Source organism: Vulpes lagopus, chromosome 16, assembly GCF_018345385.1.
Source record: "Vulpes lagopus strain Blue_001 chromosome 16, ASM1834538v1, whole genome shotgun sequence".
NCBI lineage: Eukaryota > Metazoa > Chordata > Mammalia > Carnivora > Canidae > Vulpes > Vulpes lagopus.
This window is the reverse complement of record NC_054839.1, coordinates 45,806,497-45,830,305: the sequence shown is the minus strand read 5'-3', so window position 1 is coordinate 45,830,305 and position 23,809 is coordinate 45,806,497. Positions and strand designations below refer to the sequence as shown.

Here is a 23,809-nt window from a genome sequence, read left to right as displayed (position 1 = left end):
CATTTACAACAATGTGGAAAAATTAGAACCCTAATGCATTGATGGAAGGAATGTAAAGACTCAGCCACAATGAAAAACAGTTTGGCAATTCCTCAAAAAGCTAAATACCAAATTACCATGTGACACAGCAATTCCACTCCTAAGTCTATTACGCAAAGATGGAAAACAAGGATTTAAACAAATACATGTTCACAGCAGCACTATTCACAAATGCCCAGAAAAAGAGGAAACCGTTTCTTTTTTTTTAAATATTTTTTATTTATTTATGATAGTCACACAGAGAGAGAGAGAGAGAGAGAGGCAGAGACATAGGCAGAGGGAGAAGCAGGCTCCATGCACTGGGAGCCCGACGTGGGATTCGATCCAGGGTCTCCAGGATCGCGCCCTGGGCCAAAGGCAGGCGCCAAACCGCTGCGCCACCCAGGGATCCCGAGGAAACAGTTTCAATGTGCAAAGAAGGAATAAAAAAAATTCATATATACATAGCATAGTATATACATAAAAGGAATGTAGCACTGTACATGCTACAACGTGTCCGGTCCTAAAAAATACCATGCTAAGTGAAAGAAGTCAGACAGAAAAAGGTCACATATTGCAGGTCTCCCATTTATATGAAACACCCAGTATAAATTCACACAGACAGAAAACAGATTGGTGGTTGCCAGGGCTGGAGAAAACGAACAAAGGGGGAAAAATGCTTAATGGGTACAGGATTTCACTTTGGACTGATGGAAAGGTTTTAAAACTAAACAGAAGTGGTGGCTGCACTCCAATGTGAATGTCCTAAATGCCATGGAATTATTCACTTAAAAATAGTTTTTATGTGATATGAATTTCATCTCCTACAAAAAAAAAATCAATATCCAACAAAGGTGCAATTTTCGGGGGGGGGGGAATCTATAAAATGTGTTACAATCTATTTGTTAACAGTTATTCTTGGTTTGCACACTTGGAATCAAGGTCCATCCAACAATAAGACAGAATTTACCTCAACTCTTTCCTCCTCCTTATACAGATCCTTGCTGCTAAACCAAGCAAGAAAGGTCAATCATTTCAGCATCTAGATCCTGAACCTATCCCACCCTCAATCACCTTCACAGTTCTGAACTTTTTTAACCTAGTTTATAGAAGAGCTTGTTATTCACTTGGAGCTAAAGTCATCAGTGGCAGAAATCATTGGAATCTGGATCACTTAAATATTTCTACTCTCCATCCAAAATTCCTATTTGCTTAAAATGAAAAAGAAACAGATAGCTTGTTGGGAGAAGATGAAATTATTGTATTTCTCTTTTAAAGGAATGAGAGCCCATTCATTCATTCAGCAGACATTAATTCCCTGTCTGCTATGCGTCAGGCATTCTGCTAGGGGTTAGCAGTACATCAGGAAAGGAAAACAAAGATCTCTCCCCTAAAGAGTTTGAATTCCAATGAGGGCAAAGAAATAAAAAGACAAACACATGCTTGGTAGATAATGATATGCTAGAAGTTGACAGACGATCTAAAAAAAAAAAAACAAAAACAAAAACAAGGTAGAAAGAGCTGGCATGGGGATGCAGGGGTGGAGCGCATGGGAAAACCTGGCAGTACTAAGTCAGAAAGCAAGTGCAGGAGCCTCACGGAGAAGGCGACATTGGAGTCAACAGTCACAGATGGTAAGACTTAATTTTTCCCCTTCCGTGTCCAAGACAGGGAACCTCTGCAGCGAATCTGGGGGGGTCTCCAGTGTGGCTGAAGTAAAAGAACAAAGGAGAAGGTAGTAGGAGATGAAAGAGAGAGCAGAGCAGCAGGAGAGGGAAGGGTTTCCAGAGGCTTTGGCACTCTCCAGTGAAAGAGAAAGGGTTCAACCATGTGAAAGCAGAAAACTGCACAGCAGGTAGCAGCCAGGGGCAGAACCCAGGCAAGCTCGTCAACACGGAACCTGGTGGAAGACGTACTGCCAATAAGGCAGCAGTAGCTCCCACGGGGAATTGTCGTAGGAGATGAGGAATGGGTAGAAACTGCAAATTAAAATACTCAAGAGTAAATGATGAAGACCCAGGGAGAGGCAATGAAATGCACAGCCATACTTGGTGAAAAAATAGACCAAAGTTACTGAAGTCTAGTGTAGAGAGCAGAAAAATAACAAGGAGAATACAGCTAGAAATACAAGTTGGACCAGACCCTAAAAAAGCTACCAATAACAGAGAAGATTTTCTTTTTCTTTTTAATCCTTTAGAACACATGCACACATGGGATAGGAAAAATGTGCTATTTGTAGGGGTGAAAAATCTGAAGACAGCTGGCATTACTTTCTTAAGAAGAGGAAGAACAGGAGAAAACAATATAAAGGTATTTAAGAGGGAAAAAAAAGTTGGAAATACGTATGTAATGAATGAAATAGCTGTTAGAGCTTCCAAAGGTTAAAGGAAGAAAAAAAAAGAGGTCACTGTGTGTCACACAGGTAGTCAGGGGAGCTGATACCAAGGTCATTTCCACAACAGTCCGCATCCACTTCCACGGACTCTTTCCCTTTCTGGTCTAAACAGGTGAGAGAGGAAAGAACACAAGGTAGGGAGTCCGGAAGAAGTGAATTCTTGACTGCTAGCTCCTTGATAATGATGTGACCCCAAGGGCCAGATTTTTAACTTCTCTGAGCCTCAGCCTCTACACATGAAAATGGGAGGAAGGCCTAAGTCTTAAAATACAAGAATCAGGCATGGTTATCGGGGCCAAGCAGGTGCTCCTCTTCCCTCTTAGTGTTCAAGTCAGCTCCTTTCTCTCATTGCTTTTTGCTTCCAACAGCTGTTCTGGACTTCTTACAACCCTCATATAATCAAGAATAATGAGAAATTTTGATTTATTGAGGTGGTAAGTTACGCTTATTCATCAAGAACACATTCACGAAAATAGCTTTTTTGATAAAGCACACCTCAGAGATACAAAAATGGGCATGGGATGATCCCATCAGTTGCCTTCTCTGCACTCAACAATCTTGCAGAGCAAAAAAACAGCCGGTAAAAAATGAAGCAGCCGGTAAAAAATGATTATCAATTTTGGATTATCTGGTTCATGGAAGGATATTCTTTCATAAACATGTAAGTTTATGAAACACACACACACACACACATCTAGGAAATTATATTATAAAAGTATTGTTACCACACTGAAGCTAGCACAGACTGCTGCTTTACTCCTTATCAGTCCAGGAAACACTGTGCAATCTACTAAAGTGGGTAATGGAAACACAAATGATTGGTCAGAGAGCTCATATTCACTTTTATATAGATGGGCAAGGTTTGAAATGAAGCACAATAAAACTTGAGAAAAGTATTATTCAGAAAAAAATATAATTTTAAAAAAGAAAAACATTAAATCTCTAAACACTAATACTCCTCATTTAAAAACAATTATTCCACTGGCTATTTCAACTCTTCTGGGTTGAATCCTATGCTGTGGGAGCAGAGCGCCAAACTGTCCCACTGTGACCTGTGAAACCCTGAAAAATAATTGGTTCTCTAATTGAAAAAGAAAAGAAGATTAAAGGAGGAAGAAGAGCTCTGCTTCAGAAAGAATGAGTCTAAGGCACTATTATGATAGAAGAGTAGACTGGCAAATGACTAACAGCCAACAATTAAATTAAAATAAATTGCTTATTTTGTGTGAAATGTGGTTGCATGAGATCTTTCTAATAAATGGGATTTCCTCAGTGATGAAATTTTTCAATTAAAATAAACTTTTTATATAGTGTACTTGAAATTGCCCAGTGAAATATGCAACTATAACGACATATATTTTCTAGGTTGTAATGAAATTGTATGTTCATATCCATTTATAGATGCTTATTAGGTCTGAGTAATATCTGGACCAGGAAACGTCCCTCTTCCCAAAGTCTCTATCACAAAACAAACACTATTCAGATGAAAATATGTTGTGAAAATCACAAACAAGAATCATAATCTGCATTTTTAAATATTAAACTAAACAACAGAGTGAGGAAATTGTTTTTCAACAGGAAGTGTAGAAAGTTAATAATGTAATCATAAGTTATCTCCCAAAAATTAATAATGTATAAAATATAATGCATTTCTTTTTCTAAATTAGAACCACTTTTTCCTTCTTTCTTAAAATACAAAGGCAACAAATAAGAGTAAAGAATCAATTTGTTTTCTTTCTTTTTTTAAAAAAGACTTTTTTTATTCATTTGAGAGAAAGAGAGCACGTGTGTGAGAACACGGTGGTAGAGGGAGAGGCAGAGGGAGAAGGAGAAGTACACTCCCCACTGAGCAGGGAGCCTGACTAGGGACTCGACCTGAGCTGAAGGCAGACACTTAACCAACTGAGCCAGCCATGTGCCACACCCATTTGATTTTAAATGCCAATGGTTCTTTACCCTAGATTTCTGGGTTGAAAATACATGTATAAATATACAGAATTTAGTAATTTCTCAGAAAGAAAAATAAAATTTATAGCGTACATTACAAACTAGAAAATACCTTAATAGACTATGTGTGATACCTGTTGCCCATTCATTAAATATAGTATATTTGACTAAAGAAGGGAAAAAAAAATCTTTCCTGGTACTTAGAAAGACATTTTGTAAGGATTTTTCCTAAAACTCCAGAAAAGCGCTTAGGAGTGGTAACAAAAACATGTTAACGTGATTATTAAAAATCTGAAACTCAATAACATTTAATGAACAGAACAAATAAATTTACAGAGTTAAAATGCCCCAGGACCCTAATATGGCATTCCTGTAAAAGGAACATACACATAAAGAAGACAGACATAATTTTAATGAATGGAATAAACAAATACCAAGTACCTTGTGAAATGTTTCAATTTTTGGACTGCTCATCCTAGCACCCTCATCCTCCTCTGCGGAAGATGACCATGTTCTAATCCCTAGAACTGTAAATATTTTACTTTACGTGGAAAAACAAACCTTGCAGATATGATGACAGTGAGAAACCTGAAGACTAGGACACTAGCATGGATTGGCCAGGTATACCCAATTGAATCACAAAGTTCTTCAAAAGAAACTTTCCTGGCAGAGGTCAGAGTCTGAGAGGGATGTCATTAAGGAAGCCACATATGTGGGCAGCTCTAGAAGCTGGACAAGGCAAGGAAGAGACAGATTGTCCCCCCCAGACTCTCCAGAATGTAGCCTTTCTGACACGCTGATTTTAGCCAGGTGAGACCATGAGGCACTTCCCACAGAAATGTGAAACAGTGGGGTGTCTGAGTGGCTCAGTGGTTGAGAGTCTGTCTTTGGCTGAGATAGTGATCCCGGGGTCCTGGGATCGAGTCCCAGATCAGGCTCCCTGCAGTGAGCTTGCTTTCCCCTCTGCCTATGTCTCTGCCTCTCTCTCTCATGAAAAAATATATTCTTAAAAAAAAAAAAAAGTAAAACAGTGAACTTGCATTACATTGCCAAATTCACAGTAATTTGTTATAGCAGCAATACAAAATTAATACAAAGCCCCATCTGTGAGCATGATTCCTCCTACCCTCACTAGCTAACCTATGCTAGAAATGGAAGGAAAGCTAAGAAAGTAAAAAAGAGCTAATCCTGAGGCCTGACATCATTGGGACCCTGAATTTACCAAATCTAAGAAAACCACCTGACTTCTTGTCTAAATCGCTTTTAGCCAGTTATTGTTTCCTTGCAGACAAAGTTCCTTACCAACTCACCAGAAAACACTGATTTATAAATACAGCATGGAAAATTCCAAAGGTGTCTCTCAATCTTAGATTTGGGGCTGTAAGACATTCCAAAATAAAGACTTCTCACTTCAGGGGTTTCGCTCCCTCCTTATTGATTATTTGACATGCTGTTAGAAAAGCCGAAATACCAATGTTCATTATCAACTAAGTTATAAAGACAGCTCTATGTATTTCCTTAATTAGTCACCACTTTAGGAAACAAGAATGGAGCTAAACCACAGGACGTTCTTAGTATGTCAAAACAGGAGAATTTAATCTACTGTATATGGTTCACCTAATAATTTCTTTAGCTTACACCATAAAGCAGGAGGAGGGGGGAAAAATCTATTCCTGAAAAATTACCACTCCTCTGAACCTTCTGCTAGCACTCTATGAAAATAAGAAAATTAACAGTTATCACCCTTCCTGCAAACCCTGGGGAGAATTTAGGCAAATACAAGAGCCAAGTAAAGCTTATGGCCTATCAAATGCAGGTTCCCTACGCCTTAATACATCCCAGTTCTATAATTACATTAAGCCTTACATACCATCCTCGCTAATTTTTGAAACTGTAAATAACTGTCAAAAATAATCATGAATAAGTAACAAGAACTGGAGTTTACCAAGTGCTGATTGAGCTTTTCAAGTTCACTCTCAAAGCATTAGCTCAATCACGCCAAGTTAAAATTCTCAGTTTTTAAATCTCATAATATCACAGAAATTATTGGCTCAACTCCATTAATGATTTATAAACTGAAAGAAAAAAAATCATGGACAAACTTAGGGAAAAAATGAGAAAAAAAAACCAAACCAGTCTGATTTTCCTGATTCAACAGATCCCTCCTTCTACAGGAATTTAATAAAGCATCTGACAACAAAGACATACACAAAAATGAAAGAAACAGGATGTACAGAATCTATTAATACTTTCTAAAACTGATGGTACCAATCAGTGCTACAGAATTCTTCTCAAGTGGCCACTAACATATGGCAGCTAATGCAGCAGTTCTAGGGTTTGAAAGACTTCATGTGGAAGGTGGGGCTAAAGCTGGCTAGGTCATCCAAAAGATTCGGAGGAGGCACACAAAATTTTACAAGTGGAAATGAGCCTGCATTCTCAAAATTTAAGTTCAGCTAATAACTCCTGAGCAACTACAATGAGCTGGCCATTAAAGATGCTTTAAAATCTTCATGATATAATCCTCACATCACCTTCTGAGATGGGTATCATCTCCCCCATTTTATAAAGAACTACAGCCGCAAAAGCCAGGGTCACACATGTGTGTGTGTGGTGGGGGAGACTCCACAGTCCCTCTCCCTTCCACACTCCACAGCAGGGTGTTGGTATTTACAGCTCAAATACTTACAAAAATGAATAGAGGGGCCAAATGATGAAAGATGGTCTTAATAAAAAATGGCAAGTTTTTAAAGCCTTTAATATAAATTGTGGGCTGAGGGTGAACTGCTGTGGGGCAGCGGTAAGGTGGCAGGAGATGAGAAGGAAATTATTTTAAATCAAAGAAGAGCACTTTAAATAAAACATAATAGGATTTCTTTTAATCAGAGCAGCAGCATGCCACAGCAGAGAAGCATTGGCTTTAGACTCAGATCTATATTCCATTCAGAGGGGCAGCTCCTTTTAGCTCAACTTGGCTTGAAGAGTGCAAGTTTCTCTTACATATAACATCTATGCAATATTCACCTTGGTTCTCCCACAGGATTGTTTTGGGAGCAAATAAAATGATATAAGGTAAACACAACTGCTGAAAAAAAAAATTATCATCAATACCGTTGTATTATTATCTCATTAAGGAGTTTCTTAGTTTTGCCAGATTTGACATACTTTCATTAACAAATACATTCATCTGTTAAAGAGGATCCAAAAATGAATGACCTGATGTTAAAGTCACCATAAAAAGGTATTCCTAGTTGGATGAAATATCTCATTCTCATTACAGATAATGTATTAGCCCCTTGAATTAAAAAGAAGGGGAAGGGGGTGCCTGGGTGACTCAGTCAGTTAAGCTTCCAACCCTTTGGCTCCAGGGTGATCTCAGGGTCCAGGTCTCAGGGTGGTGAGATCGAGCTCTCATCAGGCTCCATGCTCAGTAGGGAGTCTGCCTGAGATTCCTTCTCCCTCCGTCTCTCCCTGTGGGTGTGCACACACTCTCTCCCCCAAATAAATAAAATCTTTTAAAAAAATAAAATTGCATATATATATATAAATAAGCAGCAGTCAAATCCAGGCCTAGGCCCCCGGCCTGGGCCTCATGCCCAGCACTGTACAAGGTAGAAAGGCTATGACGGGCTTCATAACCTTGGCTGCCATGGGTCCCACTGGTAGAGAGGTGGACTGCTTCTCAGAATAATTCTTAAATGCAGAAAATAAAATACATAGGAGATCTCCCTTTATGAAGGGAATATACCTGCCAAGGAGTGCACTTGGCTGGCAAGTCAAGCCGTTAGCAACCTCAGGATCCTCCTGAGTCCAGGCCATGTTATTCCTGGGCAACCCGAGCCAATGGCTGAGCATGACAGCAGCACTACCCGGGACTCCCCTAACATGCCCTCTGCCTCAGAGCACCCTCCCAGCTAGGATGGCTGAGAATTTGTCATATTCCGTCACGGTTGAAGGCTCTTCCTTCCTAGTCCTGCTTTCTCCACCTTCACGCTTCACCTGCATTGCCCACAGCACAAGTCCTAAAAAAAAAAAACCTGGTACACCAACATCTTTCAGCATTGGCTCCTGGAGGACCCAACTGACAAAATATGCTTCTTTATTAGCGTACTGAACAACAGAAGCCAGCTGCAAGTCTCGCAGCTACCCGCATTTTGAAGTAGTGAGAAGTTTCAATAATATTTTTAACATATCTGAAATAATTCTAGTGGGATATAAATAAAAGTATTATCAACTGAACAAGTAGAAATGGCATAGGTGCTAATGTGTTTGTTGCTTATATTTATAACCAAAGGAAAAGCTAAATTTCAATTAGAGATTAGTGAAAGTAATTTTTTTTTTCTTATCCAAGTTCTAAGACCCTAAGTTAACTCCTGAACTAGAATGCATCTGCCTTGGAAACAGCCATTCTTTTAAGACAGACAAGCACTTAGACAAGTGAAAGCTGTGATAACCAAAGGTTTCTAATCTGGTGCTCTCCTTAGATGCCAAGAAATCCATGATTGCTTGTGTTAAATGCATAGGACGTGTTACAAATTATAAGCCGTGACTAAATGATTTAGCCTTGAGGGACAAAACACACCCAACTCACAAAAACACAAATACATAGTTACCTCAAAAACTAACTTATGAAATTCAAAGTTAAAAAAGTTATTTTCATTAAAGGTTTTTTCCTATTACAAAAGAATTTACTACATTATTTTCTAATTCCAACAGCATACAATTCAGCAAGAAGCCTCCTACATCTATCTCCTTATGACACTCCTACCACGACCCCCCACACTTCTCTAGTGCTCTAGTGATGGCATCAGGTTGCAATACTAACTCCACATGATCCTATTTCTTCCAAGCCTGGCAAGTGTCTGTGGAGGTGGGCAGAGGGAACAGGGAAGAATGCAGAAGAGGGAGAGGGAAGGAGCAGTGTGAAGAGCCAGATTTACAAGTATTGCTTTAAGATTAAAATCACGCATTCAGGGCACCTGGGTGGCTCAATGGTTGAGCATCTGCCTTTGGCTCAGGTCATGATCCCGGGGTCCTGGGATGGAGTCCCACATCAGGCTTCCCGCAGGGAGCTTGCTTCTCCCTCTGCCTATGTCTCTGCCTCTCTATCTCTGTGTCTTTCATGAAGACATAAATAAAATCTTTAAAGCAAAATAAAATAAAACCGTGCATTCAGAAGGATGTGTCTCCTTTATTTTTTCAGATGACTAATACTGTACACTAATTATGAGTGGGAGTCTTGAGAACATAATGCAGACAAAGCAAAGAATAAATGCCTGAAATAGGGAAGTGTACTTTGAGCAACCAGAGGGCAACAAGAGATGACCTGGGTAAATGGGGAGAAGACAGAAGATATGGGGATCTGAAGAGAAATCCTGAGTGAAAAAAATGTGTGAGGACAATAAAATCTAACACCTTACAATGTTGTCAAGAGAGGACAGCTACAAGTGCACCACTACAGACTGCAAGAGTTAAAACACCAAAGGTGACCTTGTAATCTAAAAGGAACACAGTTTACCCGGATCTACTACTAGTCAGGTGACTCTAGGCATCCAGTGCTCCCTAGAACCATTCGCCTCTCCAATGTTAAAAGGAAAAGAGAGAAGAGGAAAACAGCAGGGGGAGGAAGCTATGTTTATGAGCACTTCTCCCCATGCACGCACATCTAAGTCTCCTCCTTTTCTGTTTATAGCATTTGTACAATACACAAGTAATGCGCCTAGTTACAAGGGCCTTTAAAATTCCCATCACAGGATGCCAAAGATACACTGTATAACTAAGCGTGTAACTGAAGCATTCTGGGACTTAAAAGTTGCCTGTGGCTCCAGGCTAAACAACCCCACTCTCTTTAGCCGTTTTCACTAAGTTCTATTTCTTTAGAGCTTTCAGAATAAATTTCTGTTTCTTCAGCAACCCAACACAAAATACAAATAATTGGTAACAATGAGTTACTTTCTAATGGTGAAACAAGACATGTCTGACCTATGTCATCATTTCCTTAAGTCTTTAGTTCGATTCAGATTCAGATACAGACAAGAACCAAAGGATAAAAATCCCTAGGGAAATATTTAGTTCTTCACTGACTTCCCCCTCAATCTTTCCAAATTAGTGTTTGTCAAATGTCTTCTCAGAAAAGTTTAAGATACATTGCCTTCATCTTGGCATCACCTCTTTATTAACACATATTTCCAAAAAAACACTGCTACAAATTATATTATTCATCTTCATGTAGGCTTGTGAGCTAGTTTAGGATGTTTTTTATATACTTTTGTTCATACAGAGGAATAAATTGTGTTTCAAATACAAAGTGACACCCTGAGCACAGCCAAGTCCCTGGAATAATCCATGGTTTATCACTCCCTACCCCAATACTTTGTCCACTGAACTATGATGTCAGAAATCTAAGCTTGATTTGTTTTTAAGTGCATAATCCATTAACTGTTTCCATATGCCATAACTGTTCAGTTGAGGAATTATTTATAAACCAGTTTATTGGCCTTATCTAGCAAATATGATGCACCTGTTATAAAATGTGATTACTTCAGAAAGCTAACAATTGTGGAATCACATTTTTATAATAAATCAGTCTAAGTGAATTAGACTATTCATGTACTTTCAAAAAGCCCTTTAATCCCTATTAACAGTTTGTGAATAATGAAAGTAATTAATATTAATTTTAGTTGATAAATCCAACACCAATAACCTGTTAGTATACTTTAATCCATTTTCCAACAGCCTGTAAAAATTAGCCAACAGATGCTTTCAATCTGGTAAAATATACACAGGTCATTAGCATTATTTTGATGATACCAAATGTTCAATATATGAATATTGTGATTAAATTTCAAAGAGATATATAAACAATTTTCTTTTATAATCTTGTTAGGTTTTAACAGGAGCCCAAGAGAGTAAAACATGGCAGTCCTTTCTGAATCAAAATCAACATTTGTCATTCCATTCCTCATTCTTGTGCTTCAACTTGAGGGGGAACTTGACTGCATTTGATGGAGATTGTGAAAGCAACACGTGAATGGGCACGTGTCTTTCTCTCCCCAGTGCCAAACACAAGGCCTAACATACAATGTATACCCAATAGATATTTGCTTGAAGAGTGGTAGCCAAAACAGGAGAGAGAAAAAGTGGGAGAAATGAATAAGGAAGAATGAGAAAAAGAAAAATATGACCAGGAAAAATGCCTACGTTTTGTTTTCAGAAGAATTTAAAATATAGAAAGCTAAGATAGAACTCAAAAATCTAGAAAATGTAGGAGAAAGACAAGGAAGCCAAAGTCACATTTTTTAAAATATTTATTTATTCATGAGAGATGAGAGATGGGGGGGGGGAGGGAGAGAGGAAGAGAGAGACAGAGGGAGGGAGAGAGAGACAGAGACAGAGACAGAGAGAGGCAGAGACACAGGCAGAGAGAAAAACAGGCTCCATGCAGGGAGCCAGATGCGGGACTCGATCCTGGGTCTCCAGGATCACACCCCAGGCCGAAGGTGGCGCTAAACCGCTGAGCCACCTGGGCTGCCCCCCAAAGTCATATTTGATAGCAAAATAAGGTATAGAAGAAAAAGCAATACAATTGAATTAGGCAAACATGTTGATTTCACAGGAAAAGCCTAAGACAGTTTCCTGTACTCCTAAAGATAGGGCACAGGCACTTTCCTATTAAAGCAATGTTATAAACATCACAGGGAGGTTAGTTTAAAAGACAACATTATTAAAATCTAACTGAGAAAAGATATAATAAAGAAGAACATGAGTTAGGAGGAAATGTCCAAGCTCCTACCTAGAATACCTTGCTATTTCTACCAGAGCATGAGGCAGGGTGGTATTCTGGAGACTTAGCATGTTGTGCAGGAGAAAAATCTCAGTAGAGATGTGTTCCTGAATTAGACAAGGTAACATGAAAATGGCCCAGTTCAGCGAGTGGTATACCACAGATGCTCCATGGGTACTATTAGGCCCTCTTCCTTTTCCAACTTTCAGTGTATAAAATCACCAAAACCCAGGCATCTTAACCTGAAAGTTTATAAAACCCAAAGCAGTGTCTTCCATAGAAACAAACAAAAAACCTTAGTGACCAAAAAATACAGAGTATGTGACTAGAACAGATAGAGAGTAAATGATTTAATTCAGTTCCTTTTTTCTTTCTACCTATTTCAAATGTTTAGGGAGTACAACTGATTGGCATTTACCATTTTAAATTCCTGGGATGGAACTTTCACTTTTGTAATCAGAGAAATAGCTCTGGGTTTTTTGTTTGTTCAATCAATTTATACCCCCTTTGCCCATTTCTCCTACCCATGCCTCTGGCAACCACCAATCTGTTCTATCTATGAGCTTAGTTTACTTTTTTTGTTGTCTTGAGAATCTACATATAAGAGAAATCATACAGTATTTGTCTTTCTCTGTCTGAATATTTTCAATTAACATAATGCCCTCAAGGTCCATCCACGTTATCACAAAATGCCCTGGTTTTTAGACAGAAGAATTACTGCAATGAAAAAAAAAAAAAAACAGATATTCTATTTCTCTAAAAACCCAGTAGAGTCTCCAATAACAAGAATCCTGTGTCCTTCTCCATGAAGCTGTAATGCAAACCAAAGATGAAAATCAACCAGCAGGCAATGCCTCTACTTTTCCCTGCCAGCTAGAGATCAGAGAGCAACTGTCTGGCCACCTTGGACTGAATAATAAGTGACAAGGTTTAATTTTGAATTCTGCAGAAATTACAAAATTGATTCAAAGTAACCTTTGGAGTCACAGGAGACAGGCAAAAGATTTGGACCTAAAGCCTCAGGGGCCAGGCCATGAATAAACAGACAAGGAGCAAGGTGGTGACTCCACCAGCCCCTTAGTCTTGTCTAAGCTTTCCAAATACTTTAGTCTCGCCTTCTTTTCTGATCTTTAGTACAAAATATCTATAGAAAATCCTGCTTTTCTGCAAGCATCAATTTTGTTTTCCAATAAATCATCCACCATCACAGAAGAAAGAAGGTAGCATTTGAGTAGAAATGATAGAATTTGTGGGGCTCGGCCAGCCACTATGTCAAATGAGAGACTCAGGGGCGAGGGGACAGCTTGTCCAAAGGCAGAAAGGGATGGAAGTACAGAATATTCAGAAAAAGGTTGTCCTTCCCTCGCCTTCACCTTTATAACTAATATTAGATCCTGCAAATACATTGTTGTTGTTTTTTTTTTTCCAACCTTGAATCTCAAGGCTAAAGTTAGATGACTTAAGAATTTTTTAAAAGTCCAATTATTTCATTTAGGGCTAGCACTACAGCTAAATTAAAGACATGCTAACAAGTTTCCCTTTTGGGCCTCATTAATTAAGAAAGTAATCAGAGTAAAGAGGGAAAAAAAAGAGACAGTAGCTGGATGGCAGTATAACTTAAATAGCTTTAAGGTGCCACCATTTGTACCTACTAGGAAAGCAAAGGGAAAACTAATCAATTCCAGATTATGAAATCTGAAATTCTGAAGTGTTTTACATGTAAATACACATTTTAACTGCCATATATTTTCCTTGATTGCCTGAAGAGTGCACTAATCTTATTCAAAGAAAATGTTCATTCTCCATAATCAAAAGGTAAAATTAAGATCTGCTTACTTCACAAGTTTTCCTAGGATAAGCCTGCTGGGAAAACTCCCACTGTTTTCAAAGATCAAAACACAAGTTTTACCATTTTGGTCAAGAACAGTACCCAAAAATATCTGCTGAAGGTTTGGGGTTAATCCCAAATCCTGGAAAGCCACCTTAATTTAAAATCACCTTTTAGAGTTTCTAACTTACAATTATTTTCTAGAAAGAGATTCTAATTTATAGTTATATTTTACAAGCATTTCAAAGGAATGCAAATGATTTTTTTCTTTTAGGATCTGCCAATATCCTTTCATTGCTCTGATTATCAAGTTTAATCAGATACATAGTATAGTGCCTAATACATAGTATCTTCTTTTTTAAGATTCTGAGAGAGAGAGAGAGAGAGAGAAGAGAAAGAGGACAAGCGGGGTAGGGGTGCAGAGGGAGAGGGAGAAGCAGGCTCCCCACTGAGCAGAGAGCCCAACGACACAGGACCCTGAGACCATGACCTGAGCTAAAGGCAGATACGTAAAGGACTGCGCTGTGCCACCCAGGTGCCCCCCAGTATGTATTTTAAGAAGTTAATTCTCCCCTCTCAATAGCAAGCTTTCCCATCTCCAGCTGGAATACATCTCTCTCCTTCAGCTTTCTGTGGTCAATGAGCCCAGTCATAAGTGGCATAGCCTATGGTGAAAAGGTTCCTTTTGAAAATTAAAAGGTAATCACTGATCTAAGTACCTTGTAATATAGGCCTAAAATGTAAGCATTACAGAACTTAAAAATTAACCCAATAGCTTAAGTGGATATCAACTCTGAAACGTGTGGTAGAGATCCAATTTTCAGATAAGAATGTTTGAATTATTAAAAAAAAAAAAAAAAACAAGAAAAGCTACTATCACAAAAAAAAAAAAAGGAAAGAAAATGAATGCTATCATTTTTAAGGAAAAGATCATATAACCTATTCATATACTTCTATTTTAAGCTAACTTTCAAGGTTTCAATAAATTTGGTATTTCTTCTATGTGATTCATACCAGTTATTTTGACAGTCACTGCAATATTAAGGGGTGGTAAAATTCTAACCAGAAGTCTTTCATTTTTGTGTTTTTCTATGTCCCATTGACAAAAAGGAACTCTCATGCCAAAATTCTCTATGAAAACAACCTCCTTTTTTTCAAAAGTCCAATTTAGAACATATTCAAAAAAGCTATTATACTGAAAATTTGACAAAGTTCTGTATGAAGCATTTGTATTTTAAAGATGGCGCATGCTATTAATGTAAATAGCAAAATTTGGATTTTAAACATTGCTTTTTATTAGATAATTTACTTAGCCACTAGTGAAGTAAAAATATCATGTCTAGGACTCTTAAAATAAGAAGCTCTCCAGAAGTTAATATATAAAAATTGGCAGTGTTAACATACTAAAATTAACAAATAAGCATGATGCTCAACTTACCTTTTTGTTGGCAACAAAACGTATTCTCAAGTTTACAGAGCAAATCCACATTTTCATACTTATTTTCATTTGCTTTGATCCAGAAACAGCTTTCAGTCATTTCGTGAGGTCTGATCTGCAGTCAGAGAGATGGATTCATAAATAGTTGGGTGTTTCAACTGTCCCAGCGCAATCACTACATTCAGACCCAGGGTCCCATAGCTGCCAGCAGATGTTTACGAAGTAATCCCTGTAATATTTTTCCCCAAAGTGTGTTCAATAAAATACAAATTCCCCGGGAAGCTAAGGTTTTATTAAGGGAACAAAAACAAAAAAGTTCCACCATCACGTAGTTGAGGGTTTGAAGCAGAGTGAAATTAAATTTGTTTCTCCTTAATTATTCCTCTCAGAGTCTCAGGTAATGCTCGCATGCACTCCAACAATTCAAGTGCACAGTACACATCATTTCCCAATGTTGTGTGACCATTAAACCATCTTTCTGTAGGATTCAGAATTTCTGTGTCCTGACTGAATATCAACTTGTGATAATTAGCAGGAATTTTTCCAATGGCTACCAATATAGAAAAGTTCCAAAGAACACCAAGAAACACTTCATATAGGGTTCAATGATGCTAATGCTGCATTGCCAATTTAATAACAAATCAAATCCCACTGTAACAACTATTAACTCTCACCAAGCTTCTGATCCAGAAAGCCTCAGTTGGGAGAAAAGGGCATTGTCTTAACACTTTTATTGAATTCAAATAACACTTGTCTATTTAATGTCGCTTTGATTAGGATTTCCACTAGAAATTAAATATAAGTAAATATTAAATTTTAATCTAGGTGGCAGTATGTTTTCTTCCCTCTATTTCTGTTTTACCTTTAACCAATTCAATCTTCTCATGCTGGTTTCAGGTTTAAATTCTTTCTTTGGTTTTAACCCAAATGGTAGGGTTGGTGGAGGAGGAGAGTTTCGCCCACTGAGAAATCCCAGAGGTGGTGGTGGAGGCACGGGACCACCAAAAGGCATTGGCATTCCTGGAAGTGGAGGAGGTGGGGGAGGAGGGGGTGGAGGTGGCATGCCTCCACAAGATGGCAGTGGCAGAGGAGGAGCAAGTGCTGGGGGGCCAGTTCCATTTTCTTTTGACTGTGGCAAAGAGTTATTTCTACCAGCTGGCAAGGCACCAAACTAGAAGAGAAGAGGAAAAAAGAAACATGACTAAAAATATCTGTGAAACATGTAAAAGTATACTCTCCTCAAACATGATTACTTTAAATCAAAGATAATTCAGTATCAGCAATTTCACATGGGTTAACTGAAAAACAAAATTCCAACCAAGTTGGGCCCCCCCCACCTCAATTAAAGAATTTCATTTTTTTTTCATAAAAGTATAACTGCCAGAAATATTATTTCCTATTTTGGTAGTTACGGCCACCCAGTTAAGAGGTGTCCAGGAAGGATACGGGTACATGGGTCTAGAAGATTTGAAAATCAGCAGCTTCCGGATCCCTGGGTGGCGCAGCGGTTTAGCGCCTGCCTTTGGCCCAGGGCACGATCCTGGAGACCCGGGATCGAATCCCACATCGGGCTCCTGGTGCATGGAGCCTGCTTCTCCCTCTGCCTGTGTCTCTGCCTCTCTCTTTCTCTGTGACTATCATACATAAATAAATAAAAATTAAAAAAAAAAAAAAGAAAAACCCTTAAAAAAAAAAAAAAGAAAATCAGCAGCTTCTAGGTGATAATGAAAGTCACGAGAGTAGGTAAGTTCAATCAGTATTTACAGAGTATGCAGCATAAAGTCAATTCTATATACAGAATTCTATGGAATACTAGCATTTAAATGAGAAGTTAAATAATTAGATCAACAGACTTAAATAGCATTGTCACATGTCTTTATCTTAAGAGAAAAAAAAAATCTGAAATTCTTAAGTAGGCCCTGCAAGGGCACATCACAATCCTCATGAACTGGCCTTTCAAGTGGCTTTCATATATAATTCCACCTTTATGCCAACCTCATAACAACCTCAGGGCCCTTGCACATGCTATTCCTTCTGCCTGGAACCCAAGTCTCGGCACATGGTAGTTCCTGCCAATCCTTTCAAGTCTTAGCACAACCTTTCCTCAGGAAAGCCTCATCTGACCACTCCTTTTACCCTGATAGCACTGTGTGCTTCTCTTCTGATTGCCCTTATCCTAGTGGTATGTACTTATGGAATCATTAGCATTTATCTCTTTGATGGATTATAAGCTCCATGAGGGAAGTGACTAAGTCTATATAATTTACTACCTCTTTCTCCAGCATCTAAAGTTGCAACTGGCAAATGACAGCCATTGAAAAAAGAGGTGTAGGATGAATGAATTAAAGATGAGAGAAAAAGCAGACAAGTACAGGGTGATGAATCACAAGTGAAGGGGGTTGCTATTCTACACTGTCCAGGGTCACAGAAAAGCAATGCAAAACCAGGAGTGAAAAAGAGCCAAATAGGTCCACTGGTCACTTTTGTTCTGTGTCTATGGCATGGTAAGAATAAATGCATTTTGATTATTTTAAAGAAGATCAGAGTTGATAATTTTTCGTGATAGGATTATTTTCCTGTAATTACTCATTTCAATTCTAAGACACATACACACTATCTTGCAAATTGTGGCCTTTAATAAATGTTAATAAATCATTTTAAAAGTTTTATGGCAAATTTATGGAAAACAGATCATGTATAAAAGCCTGAAATTGACATCTGAGATCAACACAACGAAAACGTGTCATAAAAGAAATTGAAACCACAAATCAAAAAACATATTAACAAAAACATTAACTATAAAGTAGAAGCTATTCAGCATTATGCTGCATTGCTGTTAAGATGGACAGTATGCCCTGTGAACATTAAGGATGTATGTTATTTTCACACTCAATATACATTTTATAATTATTAACATCTTAAAGATATAGTTGAATTTCTTATCTTTTTAGTTCATTTGGTACAGTATGGTTGACTTAAATATATTATTCATGAGGCCAGATTATCCTGTGATTAACTTGATTATATTCCCAGCACCTGACAATACTTGGTTGTTAAGTGAATGAAGGTAAATGAAGTAAAATCAGACAATAGGATATATTTTATTCATACCCCTCATATTCATTATAGCTTTGATCAAAGAGAAGGATCTTAAGATAAATGAATGGATTTCATGAGAAACACACACTAATCCAAACAACAACAACAACAAAAAAAAACATTTTCCTGTTGTTCTTCAAAAATTAACATGGTGGCCAATATGAAGTCTCTAATTCTAGTCATCCTTATCCATATTTTCAAATAGTATAAGAGATTCCTGGATTTAATCTCAGTTTTAAGACAAATTTATTCCCATATTCATATAAAATACATGTAGCAATAATATATCCAAAGTTGGTGGTTATTTTCTTTTTTATCAACAGGAATTCTTTAGTTTGGATTTACAAGTAATGCTTCAACTAGAAAAAGTTTTTAAAATTATATTAGCCCAGACCAAGGGAAACTGGACATAAATTCTCAGCCACTGTCTATAACTCAATCTGAAATATAATCAAACATTTCTTTTGGTGTGAGAGACAAGGAGGCACACAAGAAAGATGCAAAGTTTCGATGAATTTTACTTCCTCCTTGTACACTAAAGAAAGATCAGTGAGAGTCATTTTCTTACAGATAAGAGCTTTTTTCCCCTAAAATTGAACACTTAACAGATAGCTGTCTCTTTGGGTACCTTCTTACAGCCTCTGTAACAAAACTATCCACTAAGTATTTAAAAGAAAACTGAAGTAGCCAATAATAGAGGAAATAGTACACCGATATAGGAAATGGTACATCTGAGACTATTTCGACATAACCATAAATTAGGATGAAAGGAAATGAGCAAAACTATACTTATTGCTCATCATCCTATATGCAAATCTGCATGAAGAAATTTTGCTATGAATATTCCAGCTCCTTACTGTCATCCGTTCATAACATGCAGATGATGTATTTCTTGCTATCTAAATGTTTTATGTGTAGAGGGTGTATGTGAGCTATCTGCCTCATAATCCAGATTTGCTCCCTTTTTTTGTCACGTTTTAAATCTGTTTACTTTTGGAAATTGAAAAATTATCAGAAAATGTTCTCATTCAGCTAGAGGTTATCTTTCACTGCAAGGTACCCATAGGCTGAAGGTTTTGAAAAATAAATAGCTTGAGCAATAATTTCCTGTAGTGGGATAAAGATCAGTGATGAATGACAAATCTAAGAGTAAAAAAAGACTTTCTTACCCTTTATGATTACATACTAAACATGTGACATTAGGAACAAAATCCAAATTAAAAATAAGGAAGCAGATTAATTAGTAAAAGTTTAGACATCCTTAAAAATGCAAATTGAAAAAAAGGTAGCAAAATAATTTTTTTTAATTTACAAAATAGAAACACTTATAAACAATTCTATGAAAAGATACAAGTAAAATTAAAGTTTAAACATTGTGAGCTACAAAGATATGACATGACCTTTGCTTCCCTGGTAAGCTTTCAATACCCAAATTCAATCCAGAGAGATGGTATTTTACCTCTGACTTAAAAGCTTGTAACTCTGCTTGAAGTTCATTAATCTTTGCTTCTTTTTTCTGCAATTGAGCCTGAGTTTCTTGGTGGTCGGTAAACTCTTTTTCAAACTGGGGGAAACAAAAAAAAAAAAGAGAGGAGACAGAAAGAAGGCATTGAAAAGCACTATTCTTCATAGAGAAATATGATTCTAATGATCTTTCAGTAGGACACAAACATTTTATGAAAGAAATGGTAGATTTTGCTAAGTCACCCAAAGCCTTTCTCTAGGTCCCTACGGATTCCACCAAAAACCATTCAATTTTCAAGGGAGCAGACAAAGCCAGAGATGGAGTCTGTGACCTTCTCCTCTCGGTGGAGCAAAGTAGCCCAGAGGTATCTTCAACATTGACATTTTTCTTAAAAGTCCCTAAATATCATTGCAACTTTGTGTACAATAATAAAGAGCAAAGGACTGTACTGAGTTCTGTGACCTCTACCTGCAAAACTTTAAACTTATGTGAAGTTTATCACTAGGAATTAAAAGAATCCCATTTTAGTATTTTTTTTTTATTATTAAATAACTCCATTTTGTAAATGTGTCACTTTCTCTTACATTGTCAGGAGAGTTAAGAGCCCTGATGTAGGCTCTAACCTTCAGCAATAATTAAAGAGAATAAAATCTGTGTTGTTGATCATTAATCTTTTGGAAATTAATCTTTGGGAGATTAATGGTAATCTTTCAAAAACCCTGGTGCATTACCTTATGGGAGGAAGGCAAACAGTAAAATTGGGTGAATCCAATGAGCTTTCTAATTTATATAGCTACTCATCGCAAATTCCCATCTTGCATTCAAATAACTTCATCATGCCATCATCATCATGACTAAAAACCTCTCCTAGCAGAGGTGAATTTCAAAAGGGTAGTGTCTCATGGTCAAGAACATTTATTTGACACTTAAAAAATAAAATAAATCTAAAAATATGCAACTACTTCACAAAAGTAGCCTTTAGATTTTAAAACACAGTCAAATCTCAGGTAGGGGAAAAATAATATAAAACAACAGTTTACAAAAGGCACTTATATATGAATCTTATTTTGTCCTTAATTCAAAGAGATGCTTAACTAATCCCTCATCATTGAACCGGTAAGTGAAGACGTGAGAGTAAAAGCCAGATTTTGTCTTCCAATCTGGCGTTTAGATGAAACCATACCACCTTCTTCCAATTAACATTTAGATAATGCTCTACAGTTTATTTTACATAGATTTTATTTTTTAGAACTGTTTCAGGTTTACACCAAAATTAGGCAAAGGTTCCAAAGATTTTCCATATACCCATCCCCCTCATATGTGTTGCCTCCCCCATGATTACAGTAAGCAAATCTGCTCCCATATTCATTCTTTGTGCGCCAGTGTGCTGCATTCCAACACACTGTTCTGGTTCTCCCGTTACCTTCTTGACTATTCCTATCAATTCTTTTATAGGTGCCCATTCCTCAGTGCCATATTCTAACATTGCCATGTGACAAGACTCTTCACCCCTCTGTTGGCCTCACTTCACATGCCTGGTAGAATGGCATCTTCCCCACCCATGTGCTTCAATCCCCATTCATACACTGATGGTGTCCAAACTCCTACCACCAGCTCCAGCTTCTCACCTGAATTCCAAACTGCTAATGAGTCCATAAAAGTATTTTCAAATGCTCAATGAACATTTTTCAAAGCAAAAAACAAGACCAGTATTTTTTTATCACCCGCCCCCCCAACATTTTTGAACACTATTATTCTCTCAAAAGGATGACCCAGGGCAGCCCGAGTGGCTCAGCAGTTTAGCACCTCCTGCCTTCAGCCGAGAGCATGATCCTGGAGACCCTGGATCAAGTCCCAGGTCAGGCTCCCTGCATGGAGCCTGCTTCTCCCTCTGCCTGTGTCTCTGACTCTCTCTCTGTCTCTCATGAATAAATAAATAAAATCTTTAAAAAGAAAAAGAATGACCCAAAAGACAGGACTTCTTTTGCTCTTAAACTGTCAGTGGTTACATTTAAAGGCCACATTCATTAATCTACTACCTAAGAATCTCCTGGGACTTGGCCCCAAACTACCTATTTCCCATTATACAATAAATAATAGCATGCATTTGATGTTTGTTCCTCAAAGTGGTAGGTGCTAGTGATACAGAGTTGAATAGAATATGGCCATCGCTTTTAGTGTGGTGTCTGGTGGCAAAGCAAAAGCAAGCGAGTAACCCGAAACCTATGAAAATTACCAGCGAGAGAAATAGATTGAAGACATGGGAGTGTATGATGCTTGACCCCAGGATTAAAGAACCTGACCAGTTAGCTGAGAAGGGCAGTTAGCACTTCAAACAGAAGGTCTAGCCCAGTGCATACGTGACAAGCAACCATGTTTAAGGGCCATAGGAGGGAGGAAAACAAATTGCAAGGAATTAAGTCACAGACGTAGAGAGGAACAAAATTATTCAAAGGAATTTTACAATAGACCAAAATGTTTTTCCTTTTGCCTGAAAACCATGGAAAGCTATCAAGAGTACTTATAATAAGAAATTAACATGATCAAATTTGCACTTTGAAAAACCCAACGTGCAGCAGGGTGTTAGGTGGACTGAATGAGAAACAGCAGAGGCACGAAAGCAAGTTTCAAGGCTACCACAGTTATCCCAGCAAGAACTGAAGGCCTGCCCAAACAAAGGTAGGAGACAGAGGAATGGGGGGAAAAAAATGAAGGGACTTTTTTTTTTTTTTAACAGAATCTAAAAACTTAGTGTACAGCTGAGTGAAGGAAATGAGTGAGGTGAGTATATCTAAGATGAGTATGGTGTTCTATTGCTTTGCAAGCTGGAAACTAAGTATTAGAACTTTCAGGGAGAAATAGGGATATAAAATAAATGGGGGAAAGGCTTTTTTTTTAAAGATTATTTTAGAGGACGAGAGAGCAAGGGAGGAGGGAAGTGGGAGAGAATCTCTGAGTAGATTCCCCACTGAGTATGGAACCCAACAACATGGGGTTAGCTCTCACCCATGAGATGGTGACTTAAGTGGGGGAAAAAATCACGGAGTCAGGCACTTGAGCAACTGAGCCATGCAGGTGCCCCTGAAAAGGCATTTTTAGGATAAAAGAAAACTGAATTTGGTTTCAGAAATATTAACCTTGAGATGCCTATAAGAAATCCACCATAAATTTCCATCTCCCTCCTTCTTGGCTATCTCACCTAGACACCTCACATTAGCTATCTCTTCTTCAGGTAAGCTTTCCTTGGCCATCCAAGACTAGATGAGGAATCCTTTCTATAGGGTTACATACCACATAGGGTACTCCTACCATAACAGTTATTACACTGTAATATAAAAATATCAAAATTCACACACCTCAGTAATACTCACCAACCTGGAAGCTTATTAATAGTGCAAACCTATTTTATTCATTACCTTTCCGAAGCCTTACATTTATCACTAAACTCAATAAATATTTGTTGAATGAACAAATGGAGCCAATTCCTGTCAAATCTCCCTTTATATGTTGTGAATAAATATGTCAATATCATATATTAAAGTTCCACAGTCTCCCAGCATGAAAATCTTTGAGAGGTCATGTTCTCTATTCTCCCTTTTATGACTGCTCAATGTTTACTGCTGCTTAGTAAGAAGTAAAAAATTAAATTGTTATGAGGACAAAAATGAAGTCTTTTTCACAATATCAATATATATACAATCCTACCTCATAGGGCTCGGAATAAGATTTGGAAAGAAAAAGGATTATTTACTGGAACAAAGATAAAACTACCAAAACCACCAGAGGCATAATTAGTACACTCTGAAATAATTTATTAAATTAGTTTGGCCAAAAAA

General features: G+C 37.7%; 1 protein-coding gene across 2 annotated transcripts in view; it reads right to left on the bottom strand.

Moving 5' to 3' along the window:
• Positions 1–23,809, bottom strand: part of DIAPH3 (diaphanous related formin 3) — a 496,533-nt gene that overhangs the window by 296,471 nt on the left and 176,253 nt on the right. For both annotated transcript variants that reach the window (XM_041731170.1, XM_041731169.1), the window contains 3 exons: positions 19,968–20,072; positions 16,272–16,580; positions 15,410–15,524 (listed from right to left, as the gene is read on the bottom strand). In XM_041731170.1, coding sequence (XP_041587104.1) covers positions 15,410–15,524; positions 16,272–16,580; positions 19,968–20,072 — 529 coding nt within the window. The remainder of the gene's footprint in view (positions 1–15,409; positions 15,525–16,271; positions 16,581–19,967; positions 20,073–23,809) is intronic.